The sequence below is a fragment of the Lygodium microphyllum genome, chromosome 30 (assembly GCF_053477565.2).
Source record: "Lygodium microphyllum isolate KBCC chromosome 30, Lygodium_microphyllum_v1.1.10, whole genome shotgun sequence".
In the NCBI taxonomy this organism is placed as follows: Eukaryota; Viridiplantae; Streptophyta; class Polypodiopsida; order Schizaeales; family Lygodiaceae; genus Lygodium; species Lygodium microphyllum.
This window is the reverse complement of record NC_141164.1, coordinates 19,003,616-19,019,970: the sequence shown is the minus strand read 5'-3', so window position 1 is coordinate 19,019,970 and position 16,355 is coordinate 19,003,616. Positions and strand designations below refer to the sequence as shown.

The 16,355-nt window shown below is 40.7% G+C and overlaps 1 protein-coding gene across 6 annotated transcripts; it reads left to right on the top strand.

Moving 5' to 3' along the window:
* The first annotated feature begins 753 nt into the window (after nt 1-753).
* LOC148009598 (RHOMBOID-like protein 2) lies at nt 754-6,665 on the top strand. Of its 6 annotated transcripts, none has more exons than XM_087672632.1 (7): nt 754-1,147; nt 1,767-2,120; nt 2,598-2,761; nt 3,117-3,280; nt 4,522-4,796; nt 6,033-6,174; nt 6,275-6,665. In XM_087672632.1, exons 2-7 carry the CDS (start codon nt 1,879-1,881, stop codon nt 6,392-6,394), a joined length of 1,107 nt encoding a protein of 368 aa, XP_087528758.1. In that variant the 5' UTR covers nt 754-1,147; nt 1,767-1,878; the 3' UTR covers nt 6,395-6,665. The 6 variants fall into 6 exon arrangements, with proteins under 6 accessions (XP_087528758.1, XP_087528756.1, XP_087528757.1 ...); XM_087672630.1 differs by having other exon boundaries at nt 754-1,224; XM_087672631.1 differs by lacking the exon at nt 754-1,147 and adding an exon at nt 1,248-1,430.
* Nucleotides 6,666-16,355: the final 9,690 nt, after the last annotated feature.

The following is a 16,355-nucleotide window of genomic DNA, read 5'->3' as shown; positions in this document are numbered from 1 at the left end:
GAGCATACTGCATCTTGAGGAGAGTGCCCACATACTTCATTTCATTACTTATAGAATTCGGAGAAGATTCACACATGTCTATTAAGGACTAAACATCTTTGTTTAGGGTTTCATGCTTGGTTAAAAACAAGCCTTGAAAAGAATTTTATGCCCAAACTACCATTTATTTCTATTACCCCAGAATAGAGAGAGAGATATATATATATATATATATATATATATATATATATATATATGCTTGTCACATTGAAGAGAATAATTGAGTCCACTAAGTAATAGCTCTTTAATTTCTTTATAAGAGAAGATTCTGCTTGGATATTGTGGGTAAGAACCTCATGAGAGATCAACCTTGGTGGCATTGTGGGTGAGTCTTATCAAACAATCACTTTTTGTCAAGCATGAAAGATGCGATAAGGCATGAAAAGTGGCATACATGTCAAGAGTGGTGATAAAACTAGAGAAAGAAAGGGAGGGTTAGAAGATGGATCACTTGGTCATCATAACCTAGAAAAAGTGAAAAAGGAAAATCTAGAATGATAATAAGGGAACATAGAGTCGGTGTTGAAAGTGGGACATAACAATTGTCATGCATAACCATAACACACATGTGGTGTTGAAAACATGTACTTTTCTTTTTCACAAACATTCCTTTATCTTTTTGAGGTGCCTACTATAGAGGTTTATATTCTCCTTACCATGAGCTTCCCTAGCACATAGTCGAGACCTTAAACATTGGGTGTGATGTATTAGTTGTGTTCCCCTTAAAACCCCCGATAATATACCGTTACACCTTGTGTCCTCATTTGCCCTTCAAATAGTCAATTGGATCTTTAGGATGTTCTCACATAACCTTTAACATGAATTGGTTGGCCCTTTATTTATATTGGATCTTTACTAGGATGTTCTAATATAAACTTTTAAAGACATTGGTTGGCCTTTTAGGAGGTGTTAATGTTGGAAAAGTTATCGTGGCTTTCAGTAATCACAAACACAAGGAAGCTATTAATTTTGGGCAAAGCAAGCCCATAAAGGCCTTTTGAGGCATACATGGGTGTAATGTAATACCCATCACCATGCTCAAAACAATTGTCCTCCAACTCAAAAACCGGGAAGGTTTTGCTTTGCCGTGGGGAGGAAGTCTAAGAAGGTGCTAGCCACTTTCATCAGCATTTTGGATTGCCAATGTAGAAATTGGCTTTAGCCAAACGTTTTTGGGGATATTTTGTAAGCTTCCTTAATAGCCTTGAGTCGGTTCTTTTCTTGAGAGAGGAGGTTGTGACAAGTAAAGAATATATCTAGAGTCGATCAAAAGTCTAGGAAGAGCAAGTGGTACTATGTTCTCTGAAGAGCCGCTGCAGTGAAAAGGGACCTTAAATTGTCCTTGTGATTGATTGGCCAAGCTAGATGCTTACAAAAGTGATGGTGCAAGAGTATGTTCGTTTTGCCAAGCCAGCCTCTAGGTTGATGCCCCAAGTCCAGAGATGCATGTTGAAGTGAGATTATGAGTATTGAAACACATAATTAGACTGAATCTTTTGAGGTTTTGGATCTGTTAATGCATCATGATCAGTGAACAAGGAAGAAGTGAGAGAGATTAGCAGGTTTTGGATGCGTTTGTGCAGGATCATTCAGAAGTAAGAGATTATTAGTGCAGGCATGTGCATGAATGAATTAATTCAGAAAATGAGCAAGGAAGAAGCGTGCAGCAAGTTTACAGATCAGTTGGAGCTAATGATAATATGCTCTATTTTGGTTGATGTAAGCAGAAAATGAGCGAGCTATACAGGAAGGAATATGGAGGACCTTAGAAGATATTCGAATCGGGAAAAGAGGAGGGCTGGTTGTAGGTGGATCGCCTTGTGAAGTAGGAAGACGTCGATGAGGAGAAGGCTGAGAGGCAGGAAGTTGCTGTTTGTGGATGAATTAGACAGGCCCAGAAGGCCCTCCCTGCTGGTGCCCATCGTTGTGACTATCAGCTTTGTGCTGTTTGTTGTGACCATGTATGTGAACAACTGCCCAGAGCACAATAATTACGCAGGGCGCTGCACCTTCTCCTCCCTGGGCCGGCTCTCTTTCCAGCCCGTGAGTGACAACCCATTGCTCGGCCCGTCTTCCACAGCGTAAGCGGAAACCCCACCTCGGTAACACATGATTCCCATTTCTAATTTTAATGTTGCCCTATTTCATGCTCTCAATAATAAATACATCGCCAGCTTCCATAATAATGTTGTCCGTGTCTCACTCGCCATGCATTTACACAGACTTTAGCTTAGCCTTTGAGCCTTGGGTGGGACGCACACAGCTAGACTTGACATTGTCTTTCTTTCGACAATTATGGCTTAATATGGACAACCCAACCCAAAACATCACAGTCTGCCTACTAAGTTACTAGGATATTATTGTCTCATCCTCCATTTAGTCCAGCTGTCTGCATCTCTCGCCATTTGCTGCCTTCAACCAATGATGGAATTATACAAAAGTAATGCTAGCCTTCATCATGTGCATGATGATGATTAGCACCCCCTCCCAATGTTTTCCAGCCTCGTGTTAGGTTCAAAGAGAGGAAGCTTAATGAACGCCATTTCTTTGTTCAACAGGCTCCCTCAAATGGGTGGGATCTCCTCGGACACATTGGCTCGTCAACATCAGATATGGCGTCCTTTCAGCTGTGTATGGCTACATGCAGGAGTCTTCCATTTGGTGGTTGATTTGCTGGGCCTCCTACTCATTGGCATCAGAATGGAGCAAGAATTTGGCTGTTGTGAGTGGGCCCTCATGCCTTGTTTTTTCTCTCTTTTTCTCCCCCCATCCACGGCTCATTTCTTCATGGTCAGCTTTCTTAAATGACTGCATATGCATAAAATTCAGACTCACTACAATATTGCTTTACCCCCATGCTATAGGCTGTGCTTACTTTAATTTCATGCTTTCAATACCTTGAAAGCCAGGGCATGTTGTCAATATACATTTGTATTAAGCATTCTAATGCATAGACCCCTCTTGTTTTGGCCATGTCCACAGGAAAGTCTTCAGAATCTGCTCTTACTGTTTTTCTTGTACAATGTCTCAAATCTACTTTAGTTCCTTGTATAAAGCCTCAAATTGGCTGTCTGCAGGGAGAATAGGATGCATTTATTTTCTATCAGGCATTGGTGGAAGCTTGCTCTCCGCCCTTTTCATTGAGAACCGTGTCTCTGTTGGCTCATCTGCTGCATTATTTGGCTTAATGGGAGCCATTGTTTCGGAGCTTCTCTGCAATTGGAACTATTATTCAAGAAAGGTAATTTCCGCTTCCTAGCAGTCAACATCAATTTCTCAGATTCCACAATGTTTTCTTCCTTAAATTGGGAAACAAAACAACCTTCAATGATTGAGAAAGAGCATAGCACAGTGTTCAGAGCTGATGAAGCTAATTAAAGTTGTATGTAGTGGGGTTTCTGTAGGGCTGGGTGCCATTGAAAAGTACAATGTCTTATTCATGTGACTGAGATTCTTGAAAGGTTGATCTGGAAAGGTGGGGTGCTGTGTATGAGTGGGATTTGTCACATTGGAAGCGCCTTTACCATTGGCCTAAGTTGGAGAAGGTACCCATGGCTCTGCGTTTTTGCGGCATGGAGTGACTGTGGGTTTATATGGGTTGATCAATGAATGGGCGGTGCAATGGTGTGCCGATCCCAACTAAAGATATACAGGGGCATAATGTGATACAACGTCATCCCAATTTGTCCTAGTATGAAGCACAAAAAGAGAGTGAAGGAGCTCGCAGAGGGCCACAGACCACATAAATCTGAGCATCAGTTTGCTTACGTTTACCCAAACTTGCAAAATTCGCTAGAAAAGGGATGCAGCATTGGTGTTTGCAGCTAGATATGCACAAGGCACATTTGCATTCTCTTCATAATTAAGCTGAGTGACTGACGGCAGCCTTGGATATGGGTTGCCATGGGGAGTCAGTTGAGCTTGCGAGAGGTAGATAAACCTGTGCAAAAGAATGGTTAGGGCATGCTGTTATTTTGATGGCTGTCGTGCGCTCACAGTTAGAGCTTCCAAACTACTCCAAGATCTTGAGACGTCAGGGTCCATACATACGAATCACGACTAGAACAGCTTTGGATTTTATGCTTCTTTTTTTTGTTTGCTAACATCGCATGTGAAAGCATATTATGCTATTACAGTGGTAGACTCGTGACAAGGTGATTCTTCTTTGAAGTCTTTCAAACTACTTCTTTGAACTACTTTTGAGAATGAATGTCGATAGCAGCAGGACGATGCTCCCGTGCAGCCATGTCACATTCTTTTTCCACAGTGGCTATCACTCTCTCCCACCCGTTTCATTCTCTTTTTGAGAGAAAACACAGTACACATTAACAGCTCAGAATGAACGAACGCTCTTGCTTGTCTGTGATTTATTTGATTGTTTGCATATTTCTTATTTACATTTGCACATTCTTAGTTCGATTAAATTTGTATTTATACCTGCATATTCGTGTGTGTGTGTGTGTGTGTGTGTTGCGTCTGCAGCGCGTCACATTCGGGCTGATGGGCGGGATCGCGCTGGTGAACTTCATAATCGGGCTGTTCCCGCACGTGGGCAATTTCGGGCATTTTGGGGGGTTCGTGTTCGGCGTGTTGCTGGGCTTCGTCCTGTTCATGCGACCGTACCTTCTCGGGAGGGACCATGAAGACCCCACCGCCATCCCTCCTCCCACGCGCCTCTCCGACATCTCAGACGCCCACAGAAACCACCTCTACAGGCTCTTCGCCTGGGCTATGGCGATTGTCATTGTCTCCGTATTGTAGACCTTCTCTCTCTTTCTTTCTGTGATACACTCGCATTGAGAATGTATGTATGTATGTATGTATGTGCGCTTGTGTATATCCTCTAGACGCTCAATTTTCAAATTGAGCCTAGCTCCTAACCATCCACCGCCATAAATGGGCTATAATCCCAAGGGAGTATACCCGTGTGGGGTTTCCAATCATTTATGAGACGAGGTAATGAGCTTAGCCCAATCATGTGAGAAACAAGGTAATTAGCTGCGCCTAATCGTCTAAAAACACAAGATAATTAGTCGACCCTAATCGTCATAGAAACAAGGTAATTGGCTGAGCCAAATCATTTGAAGAACAAGATAATTAGTTGAGCCAATAGACAACAAGCTTCTTCTTGAGCTAATTGGTTATAGCCTAACCAATTTGAATGTGTATTCAATTCCAAGCGAGTGTTACTTACAATCTTGGAGTGCGATCTCAATGTGTATTGTGCACCTAAATACCATTTAGGATTTTTCTTTTTGAGCTAATGGGGTGTATGGCTCAAGTGGTGTGTTGAAGGCTACATGAAGCCAACTATACGTTCATCCTTGTGAGTGGCACCAACTATTAGCATATAGAACTTTCAATGGTAGTAGAGATTATAACAACATAGGCATCTCTTATGGACACCAAGGATAATTTATTAGCAAAGCAAATGACAAAGCTTGATCCCAATCAGCATCGTCCTCCTCAAGCCACGCACCAAGGAGGAGGGTCCACTAGAGTATTCAAGGGATAACCTCCTTGACCACATGAACACTCCATGTGAACACAAGTGTCTCTACCCACAATGCACCTTATTGAGCTTGAACCCACAACCTCTAGGATACAAGTCACAAGCTTTACCACTAGACCATCACTTGGGGAACCACTATATATCGGCTTTATTGATATTATGGAATAGTGTTTGAAAACAAAGGTGGTTATGTGTGTTGAACTAGTATATTTAGTCTTCCCATCATAAGAACCTTATTCTACCTTGCATCATTGGACATTGTTCATAATATCACATCTTAAAGGTCAATATTTCTAACATTTAACTCCTAGGATTCAAAACTTCAAAAGCTCTAACAAGCCAATTATTTTTAAATGTCTAATTGATTATGTTTTTATAGATATAGAGTAAGAACTTAATACTCAAACTAATTATGAGTACTTTTGATGTAGTAATTATTGGTATTGACTATCATTCAATGTCAACTTTTTGTCTTGACTAGGTACCTTATTCTCATGGTCCTAGCATTCAAAGGAGTTAATGCAAATAATAGTTGCTCATGGTGCCGCAACTTCAATTGTGCTCCAAGTCCACATTGGAATTGTGGTGGTGAAGGGAAACCTAGAAGTGCAACAATTTGTCAGGTGATTTGTATAATGCAACTTGTTTTCTTTCCACAAACATGTTCAAAAACCATTGCACATAGCTTTGTTTATGCTAATATCTTTATACAACTTTTGGCAGTATATGATGAGTGGTAGTACCTTGTTGTTAACATGCCAAAGCAACCAAAGAAGCCAACAATACACAGGCTCATATCCATCCTTCAACCTAAAACAACTTTGTGCAGAGTTGTGTAGCTAAAATGGTCAACTTGCAGGAGACATTAGATGCTCATATCATCAGCCGTAGATGTTATAATATGTTGTGCAACATTTTTTTGAACTCATCCCATTACAAACATGAAGTACCCTCAATGTATATAAACAACCAACACATGAAAATAGAATAGTACGAGCTGAGTAATTAAATGAATCTTAAAAGCAATCATAAATCTGCCATTTTTTAAGCTTAACAAGTGTATTCTTATTACAATGTGAAATATGTGAGTATGGAATTGGTGATCAAATATATCTTTGTGATAGACAAGAGTTAAATCTAAAATCCTAATCTAAGTAAAATTCTCATTACATTATTTTGAGAGCTAATATGTAATCCAAATTGTAGCAAGATGGAATAAAAACATTTGAACAATAAAAGTGCAAATATTAAGACCAAGCATTCCATGAATTTGACTTTCATAGTGAGATGGTCAAGATATTGACTAAGTTGGTTAGGATATTGACTAAGATATTGACTTACAACTACTCACAACGATCATGCTCTCAAGTTATGGACACGTCACTTACTTGGCCACAAGTTTTTACTAGTTACGTATCACAAAAGCTTGAAGTGAATTTTCATCCAATTAGATTTCAACATGAGGTAGAGCAGATGGGTGAACAATAAATTTGAGTGAACTACTACACAAATTTGACTTTGATATAGAATTCTAAGTTATTAAGTATAATGTAGCAGTTGATGCACTTGGCTAGAAATCCTTCTGTAATGTTCTAATCTAGGAAGAAAGTTCTAGTTTACCGCAATTGCAAGCTAATGTTCAATCAATATCTAGACCTAAAAAACTTGTTTTAGGGCTAACAAAAAAAACTATTATGTTGGATCAAGATTACTGGCATTGGTAGACAGAGGAGGATTCATTGAGAAGGAGATGATCATGACAAAAAGGTATCTAGCTCATGATGGGTATCTCTATTTTCAAACTAGACTTTGCATTCCAAAACTGTGGTATCTAAAGAAAAAGTCTTATGGGAAGATCATGACTACATGTAGCATGACATACACAAAAATCTTGAATGCAACAAGAAGTTATCAAAATGAAGGTTAATGTTCTGTAGTACCTATTTTTTAATCTCTCCATGTGGATTTTGTTACCAATCTAGCAATGATACAAGGTAAATATAATTCCATTATGATTGTTATGATATGCTAACAAAAGTAATACTTCTCTTTCATATGAAAAAAAATTATCAATTGAAGGAGATATTCAACCTTCATGGATTACCAAAGAAAAGTCAAAGATGTTGAAGTTCATTTTCAAATTTCGGACATATTTTCATAGAAATAGATACTCAATTATGTTTTAGCACTACCAATAAGTAGACGATCAGACAAAAAAGAATCAATCACTTCATTGAAGACATTCTCCAAGCTTACTAATGTAAACCTTGGAATTGGGTTGAATTCTTACATTTAGTAAGTTTTAGCCACAATGTTGCTTAACAACAAAGCATTTGTATGGTCCCTTTCCAAAGCTTTGTAATGACAAGAGTGTCCTTCTCTCTTGAATTTCCGTTATCATAATCTTGAAGTGTAGAAGCTCATAATTATTATTTATCAAGACATCAAAAAAACACAAATTGATTAAAAAGCCTAGTCGACAACCGTTTGGATCCTTGAGGATACACAAACTTAATGAACTAGGCAAGCTCCAACTCTACCTTGCAAGGAAAATGCACTCAATAACATGGTCATCTAATCCTAAGCTCAAGCTAAACCACTTGCTAATTAATGGAGTTGATTTTACTCTAAACCTACCAATTTTCCAAGTTCCTCAACCTAACAAATTAGTTGGAAATCCATCTTTAGAAAATGATCGTCGGGGTTGTATTATTCCACATTCAACCCGCACACTTGACACATTTTGATTATTTAAATAAGTTATGCTACTACAATCTAAGACACATAAAGACAAATTCTTTTGCTAAGACACATTTAAACAACTTCCTCTACATCCTTTACACTAGGTTCCTTTCAAAGCAAGTCTCCTAGCAACAATAGGAACAACTTCATTAAAAAGTCTTTTTTACAAGATATTGGCCTACATGCACAATGAGACTCTTATTATTTCAAGAGTTTCAAACACTGGTCATCACAACCATCTCTAGTCCAATCACATTCTCATCTCATAGCCATTCACTCTCTCCTCACCAATCCATGCAAGCAAGAAAACTAACCAAGGGTTCAATGGCCTCACGATCCAAGCATGGATCCTCCATCCACTCCAAGAGCTCCATCAAAGAGAGGAAACATAGACAAGAAAGAAGTGCACCAACCTCAATCTCACACTCTACCTCTCAACCTCCAAGCTATGTAAAAAGGAGTACAAGAGAAAAAGGGGCAAGATAAGAGAGAGACTTCACTCTCCAAGTCCCCACTTCCACTCTCACTCCCTCACTCTCAACAAGACACTCAAATGGACATGGACAAGATGGAAGCAAGGAGAAGGGTTGCTCTGAAATTTGCACACACAAGAATGAGCTTCTCTATTCACTTTTTGGCTTTGATACATATGGTCGTGTTTTATGGTTCCCTCCATAAGTTGGGCACCCTTACCACATTTTAAGCTCTTTATTTGTCCTCTTGATAAATGCATACACCTTCTGTTAATTAGACCAATCTACCTATAAAAGTGAATAAAAGGTTCATGCCCATAACTTCACAATTATTGCAAGCCTTTCTGTCGAATTTGGTATATTTTATGCTTTGCACGAGAAGAGGCCCGGCTCTCAATTAATATTACAATAATAATATAATGCACTCTAAAAAATAATAATACGCTACAAATAATACTACCTAAAATAATACATTACAATCCAAATAATATACTCCTTTCTAGAGTAATTATGGAGCATCACACTTCCACTTGAGTTGCACCTTTCTTTGCTATTTGATGTTAACACAAGCTATTCATCAAGCTTCCAACTCTTAAATATTGCCTTCATCTAAAGTATGACCTTCTAACCACATCCATGTTAAGAACATGCATGATTGCATCCTCCATTTAGGATCATAGGAGAGATTTACTATCTTACCTCTAAACTAACTCGTGCCAAGAGGCCCAACATCTAAGGGATTTGGCAACAATTACAAAGTAGCCCACTAGAGTACTGAGCACTACCTAGCGCTATGGTTACATTTCGAGCTGACTAGAGCCCAAGGCTGACTGGCCAAAGTGAGGGTGAGCTGTAAAGTCATGGCCGAGTGGCCTATGGCCTATAGTGTATAACCTATGGCCAAGGAATGATGGCCTGGTAGGGCCTCTCTCCACATTTTGAGATCCCGTGTGCTCTCTCTCTCTCTCTCTCTCTCTCTCTCTCTCTCTACAAAGATGGAGAAAGAAATAAAAAGTATATCTTCATTTTATAAAAATGTAAAATGTAAAGGGGAGGAAGTTTCATACACACGAGGTATAATATATCATTTCCCCATTAGAGAAATGGAGATGCCCTCATCTTGATAAGAACTAGCATATTTCTTTTACAAGAGTAGATTCATCTACCTATGTGATATCTTCCTCAAGAAAGCCTTTCCATTCATGAAGTAATTCAAAAAGCATATGAAAGCTAAGAAGAATCGAAGCTTGCTTGGAAGAGCTATGGTGGGAGAGCAAGAGCAAGAAAGAGAGGGGGACCAAATGGGAACTCCAACAGTCACAATGTGTGACCGGGCATTCCTTTATTCAAACTGTCACTAAAAGAATAAAGAATAAAGTGACGGTGACGGGCGTCCGCCACCTGCAATATGCATTGGCGAGTACTGTCAATGTAATAATACACAGTGGCTAGGCGGAGACGCCTTTACCCCCAACAACCTCATACTTAAAGGTGAATCTGCCCCAATGAGGAGTGAAAAGAAAAACAAAAGACAGTACAATGTACACATGTACAACAGGATGAGAAAAAATATCATCTCATCCAACGCCCCCATCAATCTTCTGAGGAAGGCAAAGCTCTCAGTAGTGAGGCTTTTTGTGAGCAGATCTGCAAGATTTTCATCAGTGGAGATCTTGACAAGGTCAACAGACTTGTCCTCTACGACCCCACGTACGAAGTGATACCTCACCTCAATGTGTTTCGTCTTCCAACGGAAGACTAGATCCTTGGTAGCTCAATAGCACTCATAGAATCCGAATCCATTATAGATATAGCATCAATCCCAAGGTCATGAACCAAATGGCCCAACCATATGGCCTCCTTGCAAGCCTCAGTGGCTGCAACATACTCAGCCTCAGCGGTAAGAGAGTCGTACACTTTTGAACCTTGGACATCCAAGAGACAGCACCTCCAGCATAGGTGAATACATAGCTAGAAGTGGACTTCCTGCTATCTGCATGTCCTACATAATCAGATTCTGTGTACCCCACAACTCCTGTATCCTGGCTGCCATAGCAAATATACATATCTGTTGTGCCTTTCAAGTATCTCATGATACCCTTCACGACATCCCAATGTTTCTTGCTAGGTGTAGCCATATAGCATGCCACAACACCAACTGCAAAGGCAATATCTAGACGAGTGGCTATCATGGCATACATCAAACTGCCCACGACTAAAGCATAGGGGATCTTGGCCATCTCGGCCCTCTACTCATCTGTCTACAGACAATCGGCCTGTGAAACCTTCACATAAGAAGGGAATGGACAACCAATAAGCTTGATGTCCTACATGCAAAAACGCTCAAGGACTATGAATGTGTGAGGTAGAGTAGTCCCTGATGCCTGTCACGCTTAATGCGCATACCAAGAATGTGAGAGGCCTGTCCCAAATCCTTCATCTCAAAGCTCTTCTTCAACTGAGATTTAAGAGCATCCAGCTCATCATGAGCTTTCCCTGCTATAAGCATATCATCCACATAAAGTATCAAAATAAGCAATGAGCCATCACGGACTTTCTTCGTGTAAAGACACAAATCCATAATACTCCTATTGTAGCCATGTGACTGTATAAAGGCATCAAACTTATGATACCACTCCCTAGGTGCCTACTTCAAGCCATAAAGACTTTTCTTCAACTTGCACACTAGATGTTCCATGTCAGATTCTGGAAAGCTCTTAGGCTACTCCATGTATATCTCATCATGCAAATCCCCATGCAAGAATGTAGTCTTGACATCCATCTAATACATGTCCAAGTCAAGCTGCACGACTAAGGCCAAAACCAAGCGTAGGGTGGTCATCTTGACCACATGAGAAAAGACTTCATCAAAGTCAACTCCATGCTCCTTGTTAAAACCCTTTAGCAACAAGTCGTGCCTTCTTATAAGCCAGCTTGGGGTGCCCGAGGGTACTTTTCAACTTGTACACCCATTTGCATGGCAAAGCCTTCTTACCGTTAGGCAATGCAATCAAATCCCAAGTCATATTCTTATTCAGGGAGTCCATCTCAAACTGCATAGCCCTCTCCCAGGAGTGACTGTCACCCCTATGCATAGCTTCATCATAGGTAAGAGGCTCTCTTGCATCTATAACCAAGACATAATGCATCGAGGGCTCAAATCTATCAAGTGGAGATCTAGCTCTAGTAGACCGTCTCACTGTAGGCTCTGTTGCATGTCTAGCATCCTATCCAACACCTTGGCCATGTGTACCAACTGCTATTGTAGGCTCTCCAACTAGCTATGCAAGAGCACGTGGCTCCTCCTGGAATATAATCATGTGTATCTCTACCACATTCTCAAGCTGCCTATGCATCTTATCTTCATGGAAGACTACATCATGGTTGCGGATGACTTTACGTGCCTGCGGATTCGAGAGGCGGTAACCCATCTTGCTTGCATCTCCATAGCCAAGGAAAATGTATTTGACACTCTTAGGATCCAACTTAATCCCCTTGTCCTTGGGCACATGGCAGAATGCCTCACATCCAAAGACACGTAGATGCACATAAGACGAAGGTTTCCCACTCCATACCTCCTCTGCAACCTGAAAATTTAAACCACTAGAAAGTGATTTATTTATGACATGCAAGCTATACTCACTGCCTCAGTCCAAAAGCTCTATGATAAGCCTGTATGGCTAAGCATACTGCATGCACACTCCTAGATGGTTCTATTCATCCGCTCAGCCAAACCATTCTAGGGTGGGGTATAGGGGGTAGTCAACTGACTCTTAATACCCCTCTCGTCACATAGCTGCTCAAAGGCACGTAACACATATTCTCCCCCATTGTCTGTCTTAAGGCATTTCAACCTATGCCCAGTCTGATTCTCAATCAATGAAACCATCTCTAAAACACAACCAAGACATCTAACTTAAGCTTTATTGGATAAGCCCAGAATTTACGCGAAAAATCATCAATAAACGTCACAAAATACTTTTCACCACCCATAGACTGATAGGGCAAGGGCCCATAGACATCTGAATATACCAATGCCATGGGCTCTCATGCGTGTCCTACCAGACTTCTTATGTGTATTCCTAGTATGTCTGCCATAAAGACAATGCTCACATGAATCAAAACATGCATAGTTAAAGGGCGGTAAGTACTGCAAATCAGAAAGCATTTCCATTCCCTTCAAGGGCATATGGCCCAAATGGGCATGCCAAAGAGATACATGTGGAATGAAACCGACTGACAAAACATGGTCAACCGAGGACCCATTAATCACAAGAGGATAGAGGCTGCAAGCCTTGGAACCTATAGCAAGTACATGTCTAACACGAGTGATCTTCCACGCAAAATCCCCAAAAGAAACATAAAACCCAGCATCATCAAGCTGCCCTGCAGACATAAAACTACGTGTAAGCGCAGGTACATGGCGTACATCCTATAAGAGAAAAGTATTGACAGTAGAGAACTGCAGTCGTATATCCCCAATGCCAACAATAGCAAGTGACCTGTCATCACCCCAAGGGAACTGAACTAGAGACAGTGCGATAGGAATAGAACCACTCATGGAATGGTGTAACATGAAATGAAGCACCAGAATCCAAAAGCTAGCACTACACATACATAGAGTGAACCTCAGTCAACGGCGTAGCATCACAAAAACTAGCTGCAAGTATCTCCTCGATTTTCACACTAGATTTGCACGCATAATGCTGCAATCAAATGATTTTTCCTATACTTTGTCTTTCCCCTTCTCTTTGCGCTTCTCATTGCGCAACTCATGACACTGTGGGCGTATATGACCCTTCTTGCCGCAACAATGACATGTCATATTAGCATTTCTCCCACGAGACTCGCTGTGTGACTTACCACGCGACTTAGACCTAGACTTATGTGAGTCTCTACCAAGACCATTCCCACTGTCATTCTTTCCATTACCATCTCCGTCTCTAACAATCAAAGCATGTGACACACGAGAGGCATCTGAGTTCTTACGATTGATCTTTTCCTGCAGAAGAGCACTCTCTACATCAGGCAAGTTCAAAATAGTAGCAAGAGCACATAAGACAGTACGGAATACATCCCATGACTCACTCAAAGTCCCAAGCAAAAACAATGGAGTAACCACATCATTAAAGGTAATGCCCTGCGAAGGCAAGTTCTTGAGAATAGCATGGAATTGGCTCAAATGAGCAGACATTGTTATATTCTCCTTCATGCTCAAGTCCATAAGCTCCTTCAGCCAATACATCTGATTTGTTGGACTTTTCTTGTCATAGAGGATCTTAATTTTATCCCAAAGCTACCAAGCACTCTATGCTTTCTCAACCACATTGTAATGCACATGTTCAATGAGAGACAAGATGAGGGTGGACTTTCATAGCTCATCAAGCTCATCCCATTTGTCATCGGTCATAGTTTTAGGCTACTCACCACGCATCCTTAGTGGCTTTATTTGAGATTTCTGCACCAATACCTGCCAAACTTGGCTCTTCCAATAAGCATAATTCGTACCATCAAGCTTGGTGATGTTGAAGATAGCACTATCAGTTATAGAAGATGCCATACTGCAGTCCAAAACGATGCAGACAATTCAAAACTGCTTATTTTCTACTGTAAACAGCCAAAAATACCACCAAAACCAAGGTAAAATAACCATGAACTGATAGCTAATGATGCTACCCACCAAGTACCATCAAAAGTATATAAAATCAGGATGATTCAGCATGAAAATACCACGTCAATCCATGCATAACTGATTGCTGTAATAAATTACAACCAGGTACAATGAGAGCAAACTATGAGCAAAATAAATGCACCAAGTCAACCACTGACCGTCAAGGCATAACCAATATCAAGCAGACATAAATCAATATGTGGCAGTCATATGGACATTGAGCAAACACCCAAGCATGTCAAATGAATCCGTCAGTAAGCCGACACACCCCCTATGTAATAGGGCAAAGTATACGCAAGGCTGGCAAGTCCTGACACAAAGAGGTATATGCTCAAGGAGTGCAAACCCCAAATCATCCTAAGGACATCTATGAGGACCACCGCATATCAACCATGCAACATCTAAGTAAAGATCCCAGTCTCAAGTATCCGAATGCTCAAGTAGCATAAATCACTTACTCAATGTCTATCAAGTGTATCAAGATGCTCCCACTGGCACAAAAGCCGTAAATATCAAGCAAAGAAGCTCAACAAGGGCATATGATAGCACCAATGCCAGAAGATCCAAGATCAAGCATCGAGAAGACCTCATGAGCATATAGGTCGCATAGCATCCGTACATAGCATCCATAAATATTAGGTACATCCAAACTGTAACTCTAGTAAGCCAAGAAATAGCCAAAGTAAACTCCGAGCAATCAAATGTCAAGCCAAAGCAAGGCTTAGTAGCATCCAACTCTAAACAATGTAACGGGCATGTAGTAGTAGCATAGGCCAAGCATGTCAAGACCGGTCAGACATAAGCAAAGTACATGCCATAAGTACAGTAGAGATAAAGATCTAAATGCTATGTGAAGCGAGCTTAAGCTCAACTAATGATTCGAAGCAATATGAAGCTCAAAGTCGATCCCCGATGATCAAAACATCAAAGTACATCTCCAAAGCATATCCCGATTCCAAGAGGCATAGGCAAATATGAAGTAATAGACTTCAGCCCATTGTTGTACAGCAATGATTTAATGTTCAAAACTAAGATTTTCAACCCAAAAATCAATCCAAAGGCATGACAAAACACTAGCATTACATCCACCAACCAATAAGCATCAATGGTCTAGTATACGAGCATCAAGTGAAGTGTAGATGAGCTCCAATCTTCATGTAGTGGTCTAGTATACGAGCATCAAGTGAAGTGTAGATGAGCTCCAATCTTCATGTAGAGGGATCCGTGACAGACATAAACAACAGGTATGTTGTATACACAATCAAAACTGAAGCTGAATATCAGTGCCCCAAAGCCTTTACGAGGCTCAAAGCATGTTAGGAATCAATGCAAGCAGTGCCACAATGCCCAAGAGACTAAGCCTATTCATCAACAAGAGCATGAGAGTTGTCCAAGGGTAAGAAGAAACAGACACAAATCACGCTAATTTGCTGATGGCTTTTACTGCTCCTGCTGAGGATAAACCAAATGAAAAAGGGCTCAATCTTGAGCCAATGAATGCCTAGTACAAGCCCAAGCTAGCCTAGAAAGGCTTCATGCAAGGTGTGATGAGAACAAGCTTCAATGATGGGAGCTATGGCTGCCCATGATCTTGCAAACCCTACTGTATCTGTGAACATCAATGAAACCTTAAATGAAGAAAAAACCTCTTATGCAATGTCCTGAGGGTGCCCAAAGGAATCGGGTAGGTGCTCGAGAAGCCAAGGAGTGACAGAAGCTCAAGAGAGTCGCCTATGCCTGCCGGGAAGGAGACCCAATGAGTGTAGATAATCAATAGGAAGCTGAAGACACCACAAACCAAGCTTGAGTAGTCATGAATCCATGCTCTGATACCAATTGAAAGATGAGAAGGATCAAAGCTTGCTTGGAAGAGCTATGACAGGAGAGCAAGAGCAAAAAATAAAGAGAGACTAAATGG